Below are 23,751 nucleotides of genomic sequence, written 5' to 3'. Positions count from 1 at the left end.
CCCAAGCCATACAGAGGGCTTGTGTTCCAACAGTGCTCTCACCCCTTTTCTTTTTGAGTAAAGTGCATGGCATGTCCCTTCCTATTAATCCATTCCAGCTCTTGCCATTTCTTCCAATTGTTTTTGGTGGAATGACGTTGCCACATCTTCCCATTCAATTGATAGACGTTTGTGGAATTCACATGTTCCTTTCTTTTTCTGGACGAAGTCATTTTTACACTTGTAGTCTCATCTAGCAATATTTTATCCTTAATTATGCTCTGGTTGTACTGGTTTGCAGAGAAGGAACCCCTTTCCTGCTCTTCATATAGATCAGTTTGCCTGGCTTCAGTTTATTATGTACAGCATCGCTTCCTTAGGTCTTTCCATTTGGTTTTCACCAAAGCTGTTTACCTTTAGCCAAAATGGCAGAGCCCTTTCACATAACTCTATCTTGTCTGCTGATATCAGTGGTTTCTTTGAAGAAGTGGTGTCAGGGCCTGGTATTCTTTGTGCGTGCAGTCACCTGCTCGTCAATGCTTGTAGGTCTGGTGCTGCTTGTGCCATCTGTGGTTGTGGGGTCCTATGGTTGTGTCTGCGTGCGCTTAGTAGTGCGAAGACCTGGGTTTATCACTTTATAGGGGAAGTCCTGAAAAGCACCCTCTTGTTTTTTTGTTCCAATACTGATCAAGACACCTTTTTATACGCTACTCTACGTATTGTTAGTCTTTTGTTCCTACTGATTGTTTATTTTTTACTCTGCTTAAAACTCCTCTGCCGTTTTATGGCCATCACCACTTGCTTCTGTATACTTTCATCGCCTGTTCACTTTTTTTGTCTTGGCCCACTTGCTATCTGCTTTCATTTCCTCTTTTTAACTCTTCCCCTCTTAATCCTTCGTTTCCCTCCTTCATCGTCGTTCCTCATGTGTGCCCACTTCTTTTCTACTCACTTTCCCCACATACATTTCCTCGATTCTTTTATTTACTAGATGTTCATGCTCTCGCTCCTTTTACTTTTGGTTTGATCCCCCTGACACCCCTCAATATCTGTCATATTTTGGCTCCCTTTCTCGAGATATGGATTTCTCAATGTTCTCTTTGTTCCATAGGGGTCTTGTGGTCTCAGCAGACAAAACAGACGTGCTTTCACAGCAGGGATACTGGGCCAGCTACAATATTCCGTAAGAATACCTTTTATTTTATTTTATCTTCTTGCCTATTGTGTGTGTTTGTTTCCCATCCTAGATGCGCCTGAGAGAGAGAAGTGGGTTCCCCGTAAGAAAACACAGCTAAAAATATGCAGATAAACGCATGATTGAGTTTTCCGAGGACTGTGCCTTTGTTTGGTTGTGTGTTTGTGCTGAGATCGACCACTGTACAGGGCCAAATAAGCTTCACTCCCTGCTTTCTACAAAACCCTAGCTTCCTCACAAGTTCTGGATTTTGAGTGACTGAGAGTGGAACAGAATGTGGCTTATGTGAGGGCAAGGGCTAAGTGATCATGATTGTAAATGGAGAGAGGAGGCTAAGGGAGGCGAAAGTTCCTCTTTCGAAGGTTATACTAGTGCAGTCTGTGATTTTAAGTAAATGAATTCTGGTTGTATCTTAGTAAAACAAGCACTGGCGTTGCCAATAGGTTTCGCATTTAGAAAGTTGGAGCTATTGGTTTTGTAAATTACATTTTATATTTATATATCGTTATTGGCATTGGCATAGCCCTATATTTATATATTGTTATTGACAATGCCAATAATGATATATAAATATAAAATGTCATTTACTAAACCAATAGCTCCAACTTTCTAAAGGCGAAACCTATTGGCAACGCCAGTGCTTGTTTATTCAGCTGAGTAGCAACATTTGAGTCTGACTAGGGAACCATGCCTCGCACAAACAATTCTTCCCCGGGCGGCACGCCTCCCTGGGTTAAGATCTTCTACCCCATAGGAATCCAGTCGGACTTAGCCAATGTCATTCGGGCTTATGGGATGAGCCTTACCTCCTACGCAGATGATACCCAGTTGGTCCTAGCCATCAAGAACAATGGCTATAAAGTAGCGGATGATCTCAAATCAGGCATGGTAGCAGTAGGGAGTTGGATGGCCTCCAATTGTTTAAAGTTAAATTCCGATAAGACGGAAGTAGTCATCTTCGGACCACTAACACCTGAGTGGTCATCCAATTGGTGGCCTTCCTCCTTAGGCTCACCTCCCGAGCCTGTTGGCAAAGTGAGGAACTTAGGTGTCATTTTTGATGATCGTCTTACGTTTCACCCTTATGCTAACCAGATTACCTCCTCAGCTTTCTTCAAATTGAAGCTTATTAAAAAAATTCTCCCGTTTCTACCTGATAAAGCCGGTAAAACTTTGGTTACTTCCCTCGTGCTGTCCAACCTGGATTATTGCAATGCTTTGTTCCTCAATGCACAGGAAGGAGTCTTGAACAAACTGCAAATAATACAAAATTCAGCGGCAAGGCTTTTGGGAAATATTCCCAAACATCACTCTGCCTCCAATACCATCAAAGAGCTGCATTGGCTATCCATTAAAAACAGGATAAAGTTTAAGACTCTATGCATCGTGTATAAAGCATTGCATAATCAAGGACCAGCACATCTCATCCGTAACCTGATTCCCTATCGTCCGTTCAGAACACTGCGTTCATCTTGCTCAGGTGATCTTGTGGTACCCCGTACAAAAACGGTTTCATGGGGGGACAGAAGATTCCTGGTATCGGCCCCAAAATTGTGGAACACTTTGCCACACGTGATTAAAGCCAGTCCATCCTTATGGTCTTTTCGCAAACAACTTAAGACCTGGCTTTTTAATCAATAGATCCTGTTTCATTCTCTCAGGGTAAACTATTCAGATACTCAGCGCCGAGACGCCCATGGGCCTTTGTATGCGCTTTATAAATATCAAAAATAAATAAATAAAATAAATAAATAAACTGGTTCCACCCATGCTCCATTCAAATGTTATCATTCAGGTTAGTCGGGAGAAAGCATGCCCGAAATTTACGAGTGAAATACTTCAATCTTTAGTAACACATAGATATGCGGTACTATGGAAATTGTGTTGCAGCCACAGCGCTTCAGGTGAGAGATGCATTTTGCATACTGTCGGCTAACAATGCCGTGCCCTGGCACCAGAGAAATACTTCTGACAGAGTTTGACACAATTAATGTTTTGTTTTCTTTCAGCATATGTTGCTCCCAGGCAGCACAACGTTGGGCAATCAATTCCAGGGGAGGCTGCCACTCTGTTTGTAAAATGCATTTAGTTTATCACACATCTAGCTTTCTTAACAAGTTAGGGCTTATTTGGGAGAAATCTAGATGTCTGATACACATGTTCACAGTGGTCTACTGTATGGTTGCAATCGAGGAGAACTCAGGGTCAGTCACAAGGGCAGGAAGATGAAGTGTGCTCTGCGGTCAAAACCACACTCGAAAGCCCCTCCTGAGCATCAAATGTGAATCTGCAGAGGATCACACCGTGCACTGTGAAGCACAACTCCCAGGGGATACCACACGAAGCTTTAGTATGTGAAATTGCATGAATCGTGCAATGGCTTTTCGTGGCCTGTGTAATTCTGCAGCTCTGAGCTGTAATGTGAGTATCTGGAGCTGTTCTGATGAGACCAATTTATTTAGACTGGTGAGTGTCGGAAAACCTGGCAAGAGAGAATACTCTGCTCGGAAGTCTAATAGCCAGCCTTTAACAGAACATTTGTTACTTTCATTAATCACCTGTCCAAATACAAAAAAATTAACAAAAAGCATCAAGCCAGTAACTCATTATCACACACAAAACATAACTTTGACAGATGAAAGACTCTAATGAACCATTCAAACAAACATTCGTTTTCAGCAAATAACCTTTTTGCAAGTTCCCACGCTACTGTTTAAGGAAACTAATGGTTAAGCTAAGTTGAGTTTCCACTGTCTACTTGAGGCATCCTGACCCCTATCTTGATTTAAAAGCTACAGACGGAGGGCAGGATGCGGCACCAATTAAACTGAGTAATAAAGAATACAAATACGTGCTCTTTGGTGAGGGAGGGGGAGGGAGTTAAAGCACGGCAGGACTGTCGAGTCATGACCTGCGGCCGTGAAAAAGTGATGTGATTAATTAGGGGAGGAGAACTTTGCAGAGGCCGGCCGAGCGCACGCTGGGAAAGCCTGTGGGAGGGCAGCTGATGCCTTTGATGTGGGGAGGGAAATGCGCGTGCTTGTGTGGTCACGTGGTCACGTGACTGACTCTGACTCACATGCACTGTGAAGAAACGCCAGTGGTTTCACGAGTCGGATCAAGCCCTTGAATTTTCGCCTATTACATTCGCAAGCGAATGATAATAGGCGAAACCTAAAAAAGATTGTGTGGGGAAGAGATGGTTGACAATTGATTGTTATTAAGGAAGTTTAATGATGGTGAGTACGAAGTGCTTAGTCGTGAGAACCTACATGATTAAGCAGTGAATAAGTGGTTCAGAGTATAAATGAGCTTTGTAAAATGTGACTAAGTAATGATGAGCTGTTCGACTAACGGTGCTGAATTAATTTGAAAGAGAGGGCTATTCCGTGGTACCTTGTGTGCAAGTCAAATGTTTCTGGGGGTTGGGTATTGCATGAGTGCAGGGGGCTAAGAGTGAATGACCAAATGTTTCTAGTTCTTTTTCTACTTTTCCATTTTCACATTCTGTTTCTTGCTTTTCTTATCCCATCTTCCTCATGGCATTCTTGTAAGTTCTTCTGTCCCGTACTCTTTAATTTCCTTGACATATTTTTTCTCAGTCTCTTTTTTTCTATCTGTTTATACAAATCATTATCCCAACTCAATCCTATTTTCGTTATCTTTATCTTACAAACCATATTTATTTATTTTCTTTTGTCCATGTGCTCCCCAGCTCCTTGTTTTTTTCTGGCATTATTCCTCTTCTCTATTTTTTCCACTTGCTAGCTTTCTTGTCTTGTATTTTTTCACCCACCTCTTTCCTCCTTTCTTTCCTTCCTTTTTCTTCATGTTTGTCTCTTCTCATACACTTCTGTTTTACGGTATTCCTTCATACAACCTCTTTTTTGCCGTCTTCCTGCTCTTTTCTTCCTGGTGTTTCTAATTGCTATTCTCTTCGCCATGTTTTTCTTTCTCTTGATCTATCTTCCCTTTCTTTCAGTTTGTTTCTTTCCTACACAAACCTTTTCTGTCCGAATTGTCTCATTCATTTCCTGCCCATCTATTGTTTGCCTCCTACTTTTTTTAAATGCTCTCCTTTCTTCAGTTCTCTTCCCTGACATACTTATTGCATTTTGTTTTATTCAAATTGTTTTATTTGCATTTGTTAGTGATAGATACAGCAGCGCAATTAAAACCAAAAGTTTCTGCACATCCTGAAATAACCACCCTGCCTTCCTCCACTTCATCACTCAAGAAGAATTACAATCATTCATTACCTAATCCCTCGCATTACCACACTCTCCACCATCCATAATCACCATACGTTTTCAACCATAGTTATAGAGATTGACCTCATCTTATCAAATAGCTTCCACCATGTGCCCCAGATCGTAATGTGTTTGAGGGCACTATTGTGTACACTGACTCCTCAGCCAGAGCCCAGTAATTTACACCACTTTACCATTTAGTTACTGACTGCACTGTGGAGATCTCCAGTGCCTGGCTATGTCTCTCTTGGCTACTATTACCCGATATCTACTGGCAATCTTAACCCCTTATTCCTGCCCCAGATCTGCATAACGCGAAGAAGCAACGATCTGGGAGCATGGAAACCAGCCACTGTGCTCCATATCAAAAGCACTCGGTCCCTGTAAAGGTGTATTCTTGATAAGTGCTTCACTGTGTGTAGAAAAGTGCCTACCTTTACACCACGTATTAGACACGCCACTTATTGCTACTACCTATTCTCTTCCACGCTCTACCTCTGTCCTTCCTCCCAGTCTCATGGTGCTTTACTTACTTCAATGCTTACTGTGTTTGCTTCCTCAGTTATTTTGTGGACATCTTCAATGCCAGTGGTGGGCCAGATTTGGTAACAAAGTACGGTGACTGGTTCACCTACGACAAAAACCCACGTGCTCAGATTTTCCGCAGAAATCAGACCATGGTTCATGACCTGCAGTCCATGATCCGGCTCATGAGGTAAGTTAGCATCCCAAACCAGGCATGACCGGGGCCTACAAATCTTGTCATAAGGAGTGATTGCATACTGTCAGACTCTATTTGGGAGGCATATGCCAGGCTAAGGCTACTGTGCCTTATCAGTAGGGTCTGCCTCCGCTGTCCAGAGCATGCCTCTAAGGCTCTGCAAATCGGGCCAAGTAAGACCCTTTCAGCACTTGACTCTCAATGGGAGTGATGACTCACACCCTCCAGCAGCAAAATAAGCTGAAGGTCCAGCCCAGTCCCTCTCTTTATAAAAGGAAAGTACGGTATTATACATAAAACAAAAGTCTACAATAATGCTGGAATTCCATGAATTGAAGGTGTGAGTCTCCTATGCTGTAAAACGGTACTTCTCCTCCCCTAGGCACTCCTCCTCCCCCGCCCCCCCACCCCTTTCTCACTGTGTTTGTCTGAGTTCTCGGGCTCAGTGTGGCATAATCTCTAATATGTGTGCAGTACTCACCCCCCCCTTCTCTCAGGATACAATCTTAAGGGGCACGAGACCCATTTTACTCCCACATCTGTCTGTCGTGATTGCTCTCTGGCCAGGTTGAACCATCCCACAGTAGCAAGTTCACCGGTGTTGGGCTGGGCCATGGATAAGAACAAAATCATCGTCCCATCGTCCTGTCAGTCGTTTTACAAAATGTAATGACATACAATATTGCATTGATGACCGAGCAAGAATATCGCAGCTTTTTAGTTTTAAAATTCAAGCCAACTAAAGCATGAATGTACTAAGCTTTACACATTATGAGACATTTCACAGTTCTGAGAATAAAGCTTTTTCGTGACACCTAATCAAATCAGGCTGGAAAACTACTATGCTTTTATCGAGCTCTTTCATATGTGGTTAATACTCGGATGTAGTCTGTGTCAATACAACCAGAAGATAACACTTCTTCAAATCAAAGTTCTCGGATGGTAGTAACCTCTTACAGAGAGAGGTTAAAGACCAACAGAGAAGCTAACAATGTATATCTGTAACCGACTTTGCAAGAAATGTAATAGAGTAATACACCACAGCGATACTAGAGAGGTTTCCTACATTGTTCACCTACCTAATAAAATATTTAGAAAACCTAATTTCCAGCAATCCTATCAGAAAGCAAAGTGACATGCATTATTTATGGTGCAGCAGCCCATGGTGTATACAGTGCTATAGGGCAAACAGAGATATGCATCACTTTCAACAATTAATCATGAGTAATTGTATAACAAAAAGTGTAACAGGGCACTAAAGGAATGGAAGATCTAATTATTCATAACCAACAAGGTCTTGAAAAGATCACCTGAATACCAGAAGTTCATAATTACTTCTCACCCCAGCTGGAAAAATGTTTGAGGCCAAATATGCAATAGTCAGAAATGCCATCCTGTTAAACTTTTTCTTTAACCTTTTGTTGGTAAAGGAGTTATTTTTCTGAAGAAATCCTAAAGCCCTACTTGGAATATAGGTTACAATTATCTCAACCAGGAACTTACGGCATTCCTACATGTTGCTTTATAGACTAACACCAGTGTTTTAAATATCACACAAAAGGCCTCTTGCAGCTACTGAAGTTTCCTCGACCTCTGAGACATGAGCACATCTAGTAAAACTGAGCATGTTTTGACTGGCACATTCTGCACAAGTTGAAGCTTTCTTATATTAGTATCAGAGGTTCAAACTAGCAGGGATTTCCCATAGTCTAACTTTGAGCAAATAATGTCTCTTCCCACCATGACTCAATGTGTTTCTAAGAGGAGATGCATAGTTTTCCTCAGCAACTTCAGATAGAAGAGAGAGGCTGAGACTACACTAAATATATGCTGCCTGTAGACATTCATGAATCCAGAATGAAACCCAACATTCTGACTTCACTCATTGGATTCACATACCTGCCTACTGTAAAGGAGTTAGAACGAGCCATGTTTAATTTCAGACAGTTGTCTGTCCCAATAGGCACGAATGTAGGCTGCTGCACTGAGTCTCAGCCAGTTGTGCTCCATCCATCTTGTTACTGCATAAATTATAGCAGCAACATTCCGTTGGTCTCAAATTGTTATTGGCATCATGTTTAAAGTAATCTGCTTTTCTTTTGCATAGTTCTTGAACTGTATACTTAAATCTAACATAGTTTGCTGCTGGGGTTTTACGTACAGATTAAAAGGTGGCGAAGACTGACTTGGACCCCTGTGGTAGCTGTAGTTCTGCACGAAGGATCTTTATTAATAGTCATAAACATTAGAATAACTACCCACTGCTTTTGGGACACCGGAGCATTGCTTCAGCGAGGTCTTTAGCATTACCCATTAATCCTCAGAACGAGAGTATTCAATATGTACTTATTTTGCTGATCATTTTCTGGAAACCTATAGGTGAGGATTTTCAAAGTACTGTCAGTTGAAGTATGAGAAAATGCACCTTTACCCAGGATACATTGCAGCACCTTTCTTGACCATCGGCGGCAAGGAGGAAAATTAGGAAAATGCAGTTTGATAAGATTTTCATTATTAGAATTGTACTGCGACTGTAAGGCTCCAGGAACCTCCGCTTCCCATGACTTCTTTTACTAGCAGGTGGATGCACAGTCTCAGTTCTGTTTCTGGCTCATGTGACTTTATTCAGAGGTCCCACCGGGTGTTTTTCATACCTTTTTGCTGGCAGAAATGTTTTACACCGTATTTGGTCTTTTTTGTTTTCACTTAATGTTTTAAGACCACAGTTTCAGTGTAAACCATTTTCCAATTTTTGAGTAATTTTTCATAAAAAAAAAATAAATGCCATGATTATTTGTCAACTGCCTCTCCGGTGGGAGAAAGAAAGCTGTTACAGGCCCCCATAACGCCATTGTGGTCTGCCTTCCTTCTTCCCATTCTCTCAAGGAGTGTGAATTCTTGCCACTGTCGAAAAGGACTCTCACGTCAGGGAAAGTATTGGTCTCGAAGGCAAGCTTGAAGACATAAGAGCTGAAGTAAAGAAGAAATCAGGCAAGCCCTATGGAAAACACTGTAGTTTAGCTGCCTTCAAATTGGTGGTGGCCCCCCTAAGAGGGGCTCAAGTGATACCGGGGGTGATGGGGCGCCAGGCTCTGGTCAAAAATAGCATTATGCTGATAACAGTGCTTTGTTTTCAGCGGCAGTAAGCCGTTCTGTAATGGGCCATAACTACCATGTTTTGTCATTATTGGAGTATGTGCCAAAAGGGAAGGAACTCCAAATAGTCTTCAACCCCCACCCCCACCCATCCCATTTCTAATAATCACACTTTGGATATTTGTACACATTAGTAAGGCCTGCCTACCCAGAATAGTATGTTTGGAACTCATGTATTTGATTGCATTTTCAATTCAGTAACAGCACTTAGCTGCAATGTTAAGTCTAGACATATTTAAATATTGCCAGTGTACTAGAACTATTGTGAAAAATGTTGAAGGGGGCCCAAGTGATTTATTTTTTTCCACTGGGGGCGTGGTATCAAAGTTTGAAGACCACTGCTCTAGTTCTACTGGAAAAATGGTGGGTTCTCATAAGGACCTGCACTGACGGCAATCCAAGGACAGGAATGATGAGTCATACAAGAAGAAACATCATTGCCACCATTCTCACCATTGGCAGAACCATTTGCTTTTGAGGCCCACAGCATTGCCATCGAAGACATTGGCACCAATATATTGTCTGTTGAAAGAATCAATGTCGAGACATCACTTTTGGCACAATTCTTCAATTTTGCAACTATTCTTCAAGATTGCCATTGACATCAATACATTCAATACTGCCAAGTGCGTCCTGATCGCGGTTTATATAGTCCATCATGTTGACTTCTCTGAACCACTCTTTAATACCCATACCAGGTTCAAGGCCTCTCTCGTCATCATTAAATAGATTGACAGTGAGATACCACCTTCAAAAAAAGGTTGACATTGTCTTCAGACATACGAACACCTTTGCGACCACTCAGGTTTGTGACCCCTAGCTGGATTGTCTGCAGATATTTATGGAACCCCTCAATCTGCCGAAAGCAATTCCGACGGTGTCCAGACAGACATCAGTGTGTCTACTTCAGAAGATGCCTTTCCATCCCTGGCCTTTTGGAGGTCACAGTTCTCCTCCGGATGAACATTCTCCATGAGGAAGAGCAAGCACCCCTTGTACTCAAAGAAAAATTATACTTTAAGCATAACTATCTCCTTCTCAAGCTTACTCGTGTTCATCAACTCCTTCAACATCATTCTCATATACACCAACCTCTCATGTAGCATCTCTGACAACAGTGTCACCGGTGGACGACATACCTTTTCATGATGTGTTGGTAAGAGGTGCAACAAAGCTTCATATTCCACAGGACTCTTTTCAAACATAATTTTTAATAATACTGAAAGTCCTGCAACCAAGTGCAAGTCTAAGCCCTCTAATTCATCTGGTGCCAGTATTCTTTAAGCTAGCAGAAGAAATGTTTCTGAAGTCATCAACAGTAAAAGTAGTTACACCTAAACTAATTGATAAATTCAAGCCTCCTCCGGAAGACCTGGAGTTTCTTAGAGGTGACCTGCAGCCTAACTGTATCATGATGTCATAGGTCAGGCTTAGACACACTTCCACTCCAGAAACGGTTCCTCCTCCTGGTCAGGAAAGCAATAAAATGAAAACAACAGGATGGAAAATGTGTGGTAGGACTGTCACTGCCCTTAAATGCTAGTGAGACTGCAGTTCTTGGCCAATATAGTTTTCAAATTTGGGATGGACTGAAACCCTTTATGAATAACCTACCAGATCTCCTGATAAAAGACTTTAAGGGAACTTGCAGCATCAGGCCATTGACATGAAGTCAACCTCAGCAGATTGACATGATTGAGACTGACGTTACTAAAATCTCAAACCCAATTAAAAATGTTCAACCCATCTTGGGCCCCTCTCCGTTTCGCCAGATCACTGAAGAGGAAACAACCAGATTGAAAAATGAAGCTGAAATGCTAAAGGATTTAGGTTTAGAGGAACTAAAAATTAATTTCAAGCACCAGTGCAAATTCCCAGACACACATTTTTCCCTACGGAGGGTTCAGTACCCTCAGTGGCCCTATCGGCAACAACTCCAGCAACATGAACAGGGACCGTGGTACCAGCCCCATAAGAAAGGGTTGAAAGGAAAACAGTCTTAATCCCAGAGCTCTAACACCACAGGCCGCTAAGCTGTGAATAACAGACAGTGACACCTTAACCACCCATGCTGTTCGTCACTCTAGTGAGGGGAATGGTCTCGTACTACAAGGAACACTAGGGAAAACGAACAGCAGCCAAATAAATTTTGACTGTTGCCAAACATGGCTACTTGCTTCCATTCAAAGTGAAACCACCTCAAGTACCACCAAAGAACGCATCAGTTTATATCTTGCACAATTGAAAAATAAACTGCTATCATATCTCAAGAAAAAGGAATATAATCCATTTACTCCCTTATCCCGAAAAAACCCCTGTAAAGGAAATGCTGACCAATGTTAGATCATAAACATAAATAAATGGATCAAGAGGGAGAACATTTGCATGTTAGACCTTCATCAGCACTTCCCTCATCACAAACAGGTAGCCTAGATATATGCATTAGATCTCCAAGATGCATATTCCAATATACCTATCAGAAAGACACACAGAAAATATGTGAGATTTGTGGTAAGGCGAGCACATTACCAATTTCCAATACTGCCACTGGATCTGAAAGCTACTCCTTTTCCAAAAACATGGCAGTAGTTGCAGCCCATCTAAGACATTGGGGAATATTTGTCTATCTTTACCTTGATAACTGGCTAATAAAAGCTCCAAAGTCAGGACAAAGTTCAGCAGGGCTTCTACACCAGAAAGCCATTGCTCCTGCGTATTGGTCTGCAGATCAACCAACGAAAAGCCAAATCGACACCAACATAACTGATTTCATGTCAAGGAGCAGTACTAGACACAACCATAGGAAAGGACTCCAAGTCTACATGTGTGGCATATCCCTTTTGGGTGGCATGGCTCCTTGCATTTCTGTTGTCCCAAATCTGAGGTCTAGGCTACATTTAAGGCCTCTTCAGCAGTATCTAGAAGACCAGTGGCCACAGAAATGTAGCATTTGAGCTAACAAGCTATATCTCATGACAGTGGCTAAACAATCCCTGTTGTGTTGGTGAGGAATAGAAAATGTGAATCAAGGAGTTATACTCCAACAGGAAATTCTGCACAAGACAGTTGTCACATATGCCTCACTTCTGGGATGGGTGTGCATCTGGGAAATCCAGGAGTGCGAGGTCAATGGATAAACAAAGATGCCCTGCACCACATCAGCTACTGGAACTGAGAGCAATCCATCCGACTCTCAACGCCTTCCTGTCTGTTCTGATGGCAAACATGGTCCTTATTCAAATGGACAATACTACAGTGATGCACTGCCTGAGCAAACAGGACAGCACGGATGACATAAAGTAATTTCTCCTTAGAGTCTGGAAAGATCTGGACATGGACCATGGTCAGTAATTATTTCTGACGCAGTCCATGTGCCAAGAACTCTTAACCAACAGGCAGATCTCTGTATTCGAGTCTACGGTGAGAATCACAAGTGAGTTGTAAACAATGCAGTCTTATAGCATATCTTCATAGAATGGGGTGCTCCAGAAATAGATCTCCTTGCGTTCACAGAAAGTAAAAATAAAAAAATGCTAGGGCTTCCCCATGGAGGTTACCAAAGCCAGGATCACTGGGCAATGCACTTTTATGTCCATTGTTGGTGCTGACCAAATTAAAGGGCCCTCGTTATGAGCCTATTCACAAAACTTCCTTGCAGCATCTGTCATCAAAAAGGGCTTTCTTCATAGCTATAACATCAGCACATAGTTAGCAAAACACATGCATTATCTGTGAAAGCATGGAAGGCTGCCTTATGCTCTAACAGGGTGGTTTTGAAGACAGACACTTCATTTGTCCCCAAGATTGTATGTGATTTTCACAATTTTACACAATATTTGTAGTTTCAGTTGCATCAAAATAAGAGCATTTAGCTGTTCAGGACGAGAACCCTCTCACCCGGAAGGTGACATGCTTCATCATAGTGCTCCCTTCTTACACAAGGTCCGCAAGGTATCTTGTGTGGGCTACAACTCCAGAATGCACCGGGAGTAGCTGAAGTGTTGTAGATGAGCAAGATGGTAATGTTGGTGGGTGAGCAGCAGAGTGCAAGAAAAGAAAGAAATAATAGTGATTAAAACTATCTCCTGGTGGGCAAACAATAATTTTATTCTGGTGCCCCCATTGGATAGGACTAAATAAATGGGTATATATACGCGAAGACCGGGGGTAACAGCTAACCTATCTCAATGGGTCATCATGTTTCTGCCCCTTAATGTCTATCTAAAGTTTGTGTGCATTTATTAGGACCAGAGATAAGCCGTCACTCTGCTTTCATAATAAAATCAAATACTAGCCATACATTCAACCTGGTGGCTTACTGGGTGTATTATTCTTATCCTCAGTTTTCACCTATGGCGTCGATATGTAAAGACCTATTCCATTTTCTAGTTATCAGTCCCCATCCATGAATACAGAGCCCTCATACCACCGTCCACTTGTTTAAATACATCATATCCACAGACAGTGACCTTGGTAATACGACACGAATGGCAAATGACTTGCCCATTAATACAATATTAACAGTGATAATTATTAGCTGGTAATCCACGAGCGGCTCGACTGTCCGCATTTTGCACACTTGGTGAAGCTGCTCCAGTTTGGTTGGATAAAACGCCCCTTTCAGTAACCCTGTGTGTGATAATAACTGATTTTCACAAACCATTACCCTTTTCACTTTCTTTCATAATCCTAGCAGAACATGGCATGCACTCTTTCTATGTTAAGAGCCCCTCGCTTTTATTTAGATAGACCAAGACATTAAGAAAGTCAAATCGGCTATTTGTTAATTATGGTCTCATATTTCGTGGTTTGGCTATCTCTAAACAATTAATTCCAGGTGGATGGAAGGTCTCCTAGTTCTGTGCTATCAGCAAACAATACTAGCCATAAACCAGAGGCTTACTCCACCAGAGGTAAATTTGCCACCACAGCATGACTACGCAATGTCCCTCTAGCAGAGATTTGTAAAGATTGGACCTGGAAGTAGGTACACACATTTACAAAACACTTTTCCCATGATACAAATACAAAGGCCTACTCCGTAGTTGAAAGGGTAAAGGTACCTTCAAGGGGTTTTGTTTGTATCGTTTATAACGTAAGATTATAAGCACTGATTTGAGACCCAAAAAAATGTTAGTCTATTGTGCAAATGTGCAACAATGGTTGCTAATTCAATTTATAGTGGTCACAGCAAGTGATCTGAACATAGAGAGCAGAAAAGAACGGGTGTATATAAGGAGTTTGTATTTAATAAGTTTTAAAAATTAACAAAGGGTACAAGAAATATATATCAACAATGTTGCAAGAAGTACATATTGTCAAAAATAAATAAAACACTTCATTGAAACAATTGTGTACGATTTTCTTCTTTGGTACAATTCATATACTAGATTTAACAAAGAAAAAGCGAAGGTCGACATTTCGCTGAGCGTGAGGCGCAACTTGTGAGCTGAGAGCGGATGTCTTCGCAGATGTTTCTCACAGTGTGGGATTCTTAATTAGTACCGAGTCGTCCCAACTGTTACGGCTATCAGGATTCAAGCAAGCCGGGCCGACGACGGCTGAAATGCCAGAAACCGGTCCCCGGAAGCTTGTTTCCTTCCCAGTATAAGAATTGGCTTGGTAGTTTGGTTTGCCCTGTTCCCATCATGCACTGGGACGGGAACAGACTAATTTGCATGTAGCCAGGTTCTGAGCTGGGATGGTGCAGTGAGCTAAAAAACGGTGATGGATCAAGCCCTGATCTTTGGACTGGGTAAGAGTGGTCTGCTTAATTCAGACACTCTGTTCATCACCACCCCCCTTTTCTGAATCATTTTGTCCACCATAAGCGTGGAAGGGTATACTCAGATGTGAGTCCCTTGCTCATTGCACCATCAGGATTCAAGCAAGCTGGGCCGACGACGGCTGAAATGCCAGAAACCGGTCCCCGGAAGCTTGTTTCCTTCCCAGTATAAGAATTGGCTTGGTAGTTTGGTTTGCCCTGTTCCCATCATGCACTGGGACGGGAACAGACTAATTTGCATGTAGCCAGGTTCTGAGCTGGGATGGTGCAGTGAGCTAAAAAACGGTGATGGATCAAGCCCTGATCTTTGGACTGGGTAAGAGTGGTCTGCTTAATTCAGACACTCTGTTCATCACCACCCCCCTTTTCTGAATCAGGATTTATGCTAGAAGCTGTCACAGACTTACCACAGGAAGATTTAACCTTCCAATTCAAGGTTTTTTAATCTCTGACCATAGGCGGAACAGTTGTGACGACTCGGTTTATACTAATTAAGAATCCCACACTGTGAGAAACATCTGCGAAGACATCCGCTCTCAGCTCACAAGTTGCGCCTCACACTCAGCTCAAGGGGGTCTTCAGATATATCGTTCTTGTCCTGAAGATGGTCTCATCAATCAATTTATAGAGACCGAAACGTCGACCTTCGCTTTTTCTTTGTTAAATCTAGTATATGAATATTACCAAAGAAGAAAAGCGTACACAATTGTTTCAATGAAGTGTTTTATTTATTTTTGACAATATGTACTTCTAGCAACATTGTTGATATATATTTCTTGTACCCTTTGTTAATTTTTAAAACTTATTAAATACAAACTCCTTATATACACCAGTTCTTTTCTGCTCTCTATGTTCATATCACTTGCTCTGACCACTATAAATTGAATTAGCAACCATTGTTGCATATTTGCACAATAGACTAACATTTGTTTGGGTCTCAAATCAGTACTTATAGTCTTACGTTATAAACGATACAAACAAAACCCCTTGAAGGTACCTTTACCCTTTCATACCTTTTGCCCAAACCCTCAAAGGTATATTGGGTTGCTCGCTTCTCTTGTATTACTCTGTAGTTGGTCCTGCAGCTCTAAACATCGATTTAATTTGAAAGCTAGAATATGCGTCACCTTCAGTATTATTCAATCATCTGTTGTCTCTTATTCCCGAGAACATCTAAGTGTTTCTTTTATTGCTTTCTACTCTAATGTAATGTGGATGACTGTCAGTGAAGATCTTGTGATGTAGAATAAGTGGTTGCTGTACCTCTAGTCCTGGTTCTGCATTGTAGGAATCTTTATTGAAGTCCAAAATAATCCTACTTCCTCCTCGCCTTGATATCTTAGATATTAGAGAAAACATCTTACTATTCTCCTCATTCACTATAGTTCCATAAAGAACTGAGACTGCGAAGCCAGCTGCCAATACAAGAAATCATGTGTTGCTGAGACTCCTGGAGCGGTAAAGGAGTAGTACATATTTTCAACTCTTAATGATAGCCTATTATGCTGCCTTTTTCCTCACTGCTGCTGGTTGTTAATGTAGGATTTTACATAGGTGCTGTAATGTAGCCTAGGTGGGAAAAGGTGCTTTTCTCATATTTCACATGACTGCAATTCAAAAAAACTCTCCTACATGGGCGTCCGGAAAGTGGTTAGCAGTATAAGGGACGTGTTTGGGGCTTCTCTCTCTCCTAGGATTTTGAATAATTACAAAGACCTGTAATGGTGAAGGAGTCCTTTCAGATCCCAGAATGCAGTGGGAAATTATTCTAATGTTTATGACTCAAAGATTCCTACTATCAAGAAGCTGGGCTTCAAGTAAATACGTATGTCTTTTTATACAATCATTTTTGACCTCTCTGAGCCTACCACAAATCTGGTCTTCTTTTTACCAAGGAAGGGGTGTGGGTATTACAGATGTTCTCTGTTCCCAAACCCAGCTGCTTACCCTGGTCAGAAGGGTCTTGTGATCCAAGGTATTGCATTCATTAAGGAGTGTAAAAAAAAAATTGGGAAGAGCCGGGATCGCCTGACTCAATAGTATTCACGATGGTAATTTGATTACCGAACCAGAAGCCAGATTGATTATCGCCAATAATATTACCGTCTATGGATTCCTGCAACTTGGAAACAGCAGTATTCTTGAGTAACTTTAGAAACCATGGGGTGTTTGCATCTGAACTCTAAAGAGTTTTTTTTGTTTTTTGTAGAATAGGGGTGAGCCATGCTTTCTTTGAAATCTCTGGAACGGAGCCAGCCCTGAACCAGTAGTTAATAATTACGCATGCATAAAAGGGTTTATGCTTTTGTGAGATTCTTTAATAACTCTAGAAGACTAGAGGTCTCCATGACAGTAGCTTCAACAGACCCCTCAGTGGGGAAGACTGTCACCAGGGGTGAATACTTTTCCTCATAGATTTTATTAGCTCATGGTCTGTACATATGGCTAAAATCATACAGACATTAAAGTGTGGGTGTGTATTTATCATTTAAATGTGGAATTATACTTAGTTGCCGCTTTTTCGCCCGCAGTACCAATAAGCCCCCCAAAATATATGGATTAATGCAGACTGATGTGCCAAAAAAATAAACACTAGACATCTGAGATTCCTACATATATTTTGGTGTCATTGTATGAACAATGAAGGGGATGGAAATTAGATTAACCCCCGGATGTTGGGCTTGTTTTAGTGAAGCCATATTAAATGTAGCTTCAGCGATGAAGCTGATTATGTCAACTGAACTCGAATGCTAATAACTCCTTACTCTTCCCTTATTTCCCATGTGCTCTTAAGAAGAGAAACTACACACTTTCCACAGGGAAAACCTGGAGCCCATTCACACATGTCCACTAATAACTTGAGTCTCTGGTTACCCTAACATGGGCTACTTGCTACTGCTACAGAGCTCTTGGGGCAGCCCCTATAAATCGGTTCCCATGAATATTTAAACACGAGCGTGGGTCCTGTTAGTTCACTGCAGCATATATGGGAACCAGGTGTCTCACACCAGCACGGGTTACACATGGATAGGAAAGGGGCTTAAAATACATTGCTCTACAAGGGAGGCCAAGAGTAAAAGAGGCTTCACAGGACACGCAGAAAAGGGGCAGTTTGCTGCATTCATTCTTGCCACTGCAAAATATCAAACACTGAAGGGCCATTAAAAAAGCACGAATCAGGCTGAAGATAAAGAAATGGGCACACGAAGTACAAGGGAGGAGAGGGTGGAAAAGTGTGGACATGAGAGGAGGCTGCTTGTGGTGGCGCCATAACGGAAGTGTAAGATTGCCTTTTTAACGCTCTCTGTTCTGCAGCTATGCGCCCCGCCGTGTTAATGGACCACAGCTTTGAAACCACTTCCCAGGCTTATTCGAGAGATTCCAAAGCCAGATGGTGCTGCTTCCCTATGTATTCCTCTGCTCACTCCTCTCCACCCCATACTATGCCCCCCACTAATCCTCAATACACTTAATCTTTTTGCCCACAGGTATAATAACTTCCCGGAGGACCCCATGTCGCGATGCGAGGGATGCTACCCTTCTCAAAATGGAGAGAATGCCATCTCTGCTCGATCCGACCTGAACCCTGCAAGTGGAACCTATCCATTTGGTGCCCTTGGCCAGAGGCAGCATGGGGGCACTGACATGAAGGTGAGTTTGGGAAACATGGATGTGTAAGGTATTTTAAGCGAGAGGCTTGAACGTCAGAGTAACTAAGCATTTATTGTCTCCACTTGGGCAGTGGGCAAACTGGCCTTTCTATTAAGTAGAACCAGAATGTAGGGTCACGTCTGTTCTGACTCCTGGTGTTTCCATTTACAGCTAATCCTGCTAATTAAATTAGGTCATTGGTAGGGTTTAACTTTACGGGAAAGATTTGCATCTCACTTAGTAAATGAGTTGTACGCAGATTTAGTGACGTGTGCAATTAGATTTGTGCCTTTTTGGGAGCATTACTTGGAAATAACTTGTTCAAAGCCTTCTTTAGGGGTAGAAAAACCTTGATCATTTATTTAATCGATGTCTCTGCCTCTCCTGAGTATTGGATATGTGCTTTTGATGGCAAGCTGTTTGAGCTCCTAGACGAAGAATGAAGTTAGATACTCAAACTAAGTGCACCATTCTGACCTGTTGTGCTGATTTTAAGCAAGGGACTCTGCAGCCTGACATACAGATTTTATCGTGTTAGCCAAAGTACCCTGATGGGTCTCTCGATCAAGGTATCTGCACCCGCCATGTTCCTTACCTTGGAATAATTCCACACATTGTATAAAGATCTCTAGTATTTTGTCTACATCTTACCTTTTCACTTGATGTTGGCTCTGCTGCTTTCTTGTGCTTGCAGCATATAATGTATGCCGCTAGGACTGCAGAAAACTGCAAGACCACGCCAGAAATCTCTCTTCTCTTCTCTTCTGTGTAAAAGAGACAGTTTTGCACTGTCACACAAAAGCCACCTTGTGATGTAGTTCACTAGTTATTTCGCTGCCAAGACTAGTTCCTGTCGTCACCAGTTATGCCAGTAATCCTTCAGTTCCAGCAGTGCCCAGCTCTCTTGAATCCTATCGGAAGGTAGGAATAGCCGAAGCCTGGTGAATTCTGGGTCTGTGAACAGGCATTGAAGTGTTCAGATGTTTAGGATTTGAACCTTTTAAATTAGGGATTCCGCCGATTTCACCCTATGTGTTGAAAATTACTTGTTGTGGTAGAGGATAGAGCATGGAGTTTAATCTTGAAGTTGCTTTCTTTATCATGTAGTGAGAGGAGTGCTTGGTTTCTGTGAAGTGGGGATTGTTCTTACCACTTTCCTGGGCTCCCATTCTTTTTAGTTTGCTGGTTAATCCTCGCATTATGATTGCAGTTTGCTGTTCTCGTTCACTGATTCTTTCTGACTGTAAATGACTCCCTTTCTAATCTGTGTGTTTTGTTTACTTTAGGTCACCAGCTTTGAAATGGCCAGAGTGTACGGAATGGTAGCAGTGAGTGGGCCCACCTGGGATGACTTACCCCCATTTCAGTGGAGCACCTCTCCCTTCAGTGTCCTGCTTCACATGGGCCACCCCGACCTCTGGCAATTTGATCCTGTGGAAGTGCTTTGGTGGCAATGAGACTGTAGGGCGTGTCAGCAGCAGTTCACCTGTGCTGGACTGCGCATGTGAGCTAACCACTTCTTTACATGTACTTGCCTCCGCCCCCACAGACCATCAATTACTAGACTCATGGAAGGCTACTGGGAGTTTTGCAGACTGAGGCTATCCAGGGTTAATTTGCCTTTGTACTGGGAGTGGTGCAAGGACAACTTGAAATATTGCATGGCCATTAGAATGCTATGGAGTTTATGAGGGCCTTACCACTTCCCCCAATATACACATAAACAAGCTGGCCCAGAGAGGTGCCTTAAGCGATGAACCAACAAAAGGGTGAGGAAAGTCAGGTTGTCATCAGCCATTTCTGTAAAATAAAGGAGCTCAGGTTCCCTCTAACTTCCTCACCTCCAGAGGTTTGTCTCCAGGTAACCTGGGGGATGGTTTAAATAAATGGAGGCTACAGCTTCATGAACACTTTTTTTTTTTGCTAACCCATTACTCGTGTCTACCAGTGTGTTTTGGACCACAATCTTGTAAGTTTCAAAGTCGCTTGGTTTCCCTTACAGGTCTGGTTCCTTTCATAAAATGAAGGCCAGTATGAGGTGGGACTTAGCTTACAGGTTGTGCACATTGGACCATGTACGCCGCTGTTCATTTTAACTCTGCTGCGGTCATGGCCCACAGACTCGCCTGTGGATTAGGAATTTCAGAATGAAGGTATAGGTAAATAGGTGGAGATTTTTTAGGGGTGTTTGATAGGACTCGGCTGATGATAGGCAAGTGAAATCAAAGCATAGATTTCGTTTTTAAAAAACATTGAAAGGGAAATTTACAGTGCCTTCTCAGCTTGTTGCTGATTTTCAGCTCAACATAAAGGGACTTCTGGTGGGGAGGGGGTGGGTGAGGACACTATGAGATTCGAAGAGGATATATGATCCTGTGTACTATAACCAATATGACAGCTTCTGTGCTGAAAAACATAGAATCTCCTTTCTGCTGGGACAAGCAGTGTCACCTCTCTACTAGAACAGGTAAGATCCCCTGAACCATGACGGACATAACCTCTCACGTAGTGAAACAGAGGTGGCCTCCTCTACGTCGGAATTGCAAGTCCAATTACGATGAGACCTTTGCACAATCACAGGCATCCTCCTGTCCCCTGCTGCAGCTACTAGACATCTCCTTGCTTCTGTACGGGAACGGTCATCATTTCTGATCATCTCCACCAGTAGAAGCATGATGTCCTCCGAAGGGGCGGAAGTGTGCCTGTTCCTCTCCAGGGACTCCTGTGCTCCCTTCTGAAGCTTGGAAGACATGGTGCCCTCTGCTCTCATCTGTGCTTCTTCAGGCATCATCCCTCCATACTTTGAAGAGGGGTGATTACTTCTCTCAACTGCGGAAATCATAGTATCCTCTGACCACACCCCCTCTTCTTTGTAGGTAGACCGTCATGATATAGTTCGCGTGTGCAAGGCCCATTCGTGCAGTTGAAGTCTGGTCTTTACGGCGTGCTTCTCATGTTCAGGCACGGATTAAACTTGTTCAGAGATACCTTGTCCATAAGAACTGTGCTTATGTGGAATAAAATGCTTGCAATTAAACCAAAATGCACATTACACAAATCAAAATATGCACTTTCTTGATAATAAATTGTTAAAACATTTGTTACTCTTTGTCTGGTACGGGATGTGTGTATGTAACATGTAACACAAACCTGGTTACGAAACAAAGAAGCACCGTGCATGATGAGAGGGACATTGCTTTCGGAGGATTGCACAGAAGAAGAGGGTTGGGCAGGAGGCAGCATTGTAGGTGAGAATTCTAGTGGAGAGGGTATCGGGCAGGTGTGAGGGAGTGGCAGAGCTCTGGTTCGATGTGAGGATCTTCGGGGCTGGTCCGTCATCCTGGTGGTTATCCAGTGATGAGGTATTGCTAGAAGCGATGGGCTCCAAGCTACTTAGAGACGTCGGAAAGGGAGGAGTCCTGTTGAGTCTTGTCCTGCATAGCAGAATTACTCCTTGCTTCTTGCCTTCTTCCTCAAGTCAGATGCTGCTGTTATTGTTTTTCTTTTGTGCTCGAGTGAGGTTCTAAATCTTGTTTGCCCAAGTACAATGGGATGCCAGAGTAGACAGTCTTCTTGATGGTGTAATAAGTCTTGAACGTGATGGCTGTCGGCAGTGCTGGTCATTGGAGTTTTCTGAGGGTCATTGTGATTCTGTTGTACTTGCATAGACGTTTGAGGCTTGCTGCTACATGGAGGACCCTCTTTAGGAACTATCTCCCCAGGAAGCGCAGCGGACGAGCGCAGCGGGCGCGTCGACGGCGCGCCGAAGACGCGCCTAAGACAAGCCCGTCTGCGCCCGTCCGCGACCGGCTGGGACCAGGGCCAGACCATGCTGCCCGTCCCAGCGCCTATCCGAGGTCCGTCCTCTTGAGCTATAGAACCAAAGGACAGGGCTTGTTATCAAGGGACACCCTTAGTCATCTCTGCACCAATGGCATCCTGTCCCAGGGCTGCCATTTAACTACCCCGTCGCTACAACACATGCAGAGAGACCTACTCCCGACACCGCTCACCATCTTCTACCTAAACACTCGCTCCCTGGTAAAACACCAGCTGGACATCTTTCTCCTATTAGATACAGAGAAACCGGACATTCTCCTGCTCACAGAGACATGGTTAAACCCCAACTCTGCCCCTGACATCATCGCGGCACTCCCACCTAACTACTACATCATCCACGCTGACCGTACCAGCGGGAAAGGTGGAGGAGTCGCAGCTATCATCCGTTCCAACCTGATCGTCACCTCCCTTGCTGGCCTCTCGTTGGAGGAGTCAGACAATCTTGTACTGAAAATTACCACTCCTGACTCAACAATTGCATGTGTTCTTCTCTACAGACCCCCGACCCCAATGCCTACATTCCCTATGAACCTGGCCGACCAACTTGCTAACTTAGCACTCGAACACTCCAGAATCTTTCTGATTGGAGACCTAAATTATTGGTACAAAGACCCCCTAGAAGGCCCCCACTCAGCCGAACTATCGGACCTCCTCTCTAACCTAAATTTCTCCCAACTAGTCTCCTCTGCCACCCACTGCAAGGGCCACATCCTTGACCAGTTGTGGTCTAACACCACCTGTACCACTGCCCCAACCATACTGTCATGCATCTGGTCTGATCACGCTCTCCTTCAATTTAATCTTTGCATCTCCCCTACGACCACTGCCGCACCAGCCGGAAGCGTGTCAGCCAGGAATTGGAACTCAGTCAACAAACCTGCTTTTTTAGAGTCACTAGCCAACACCATCCCACCTACTCAAGACGAGATCAATTCCTCGGTCTCCTCGCTTACCAACTGGCTCAACACGGCCAGGGATTCTCACGCCACTCTTAAAAAAATCAAACGGGCGAGACGGGCTGACGCCAACCGGTGGTTCTCCACTGACTTAAAAGCAAGGAAACTGGCCTTATGACAACTAGAACGCCAATGGCGCCGGAAATACGATCCTGACTTAAAAAAACCCTTTACGAAAGCTAGGAAAGAATACATGACGGCCATCCTGATGGCGAAAG

The 23,751-nt window shown here is 43.0% G+C and overlaps 1 protein-coding gene across 1 annotated transcript in view; it reads left to right on the top strand.

The window, feature by feature from the left end:
* PLBD2 (phospholipase B domain containing 2) overlaps positions 1-21,836 on the top strand; it is a 149,995-nt gene extending 128,159 nt beyond the window's left edge. Inside the window, exons 9-12 of the mRNA XM_078667146.1 lie at positions 1,091-1,162; positions 5,987-6,139; positions 18,575-18,737; positions 20,024-21,836. Of these exons, the coding sequence (XP_078523272.1) occupies positions 1,091-1,162; positions 5,987-6,139; positions 18,575-18,737; positions 20,024-20,194 (559 nt within the window). The 3' untranslated portion in view covers positions 20,195-21,836. The remainder of the gene's footprint in view (positions 1-1,090; positions 1,163-5,986; positions 6,140-18,574; positions 18,738-20,023) is intronic.
* The last annotated feature ends 1,915 nt before the right edge of the window (positions 21,837-23,751 follow it).

Source organism: Lissotriton helveticus, chromosome 11, assembly GCF_964261635.1.
Source record: "Lissotriton helveticus chromosome 11, aLisHel1.1, whole genome shotgun sequence".
Taxonomy (NCBI): domain Eukaryota; kingdom Metazoa; phylum Chordata; class Amphibia; order Caudata; family Salamandridae; genus Lissotriton; species Lissotriton helveticus.
This window is presented reverse-complemented; position numbering and strand designations above follow the sequence as displayed.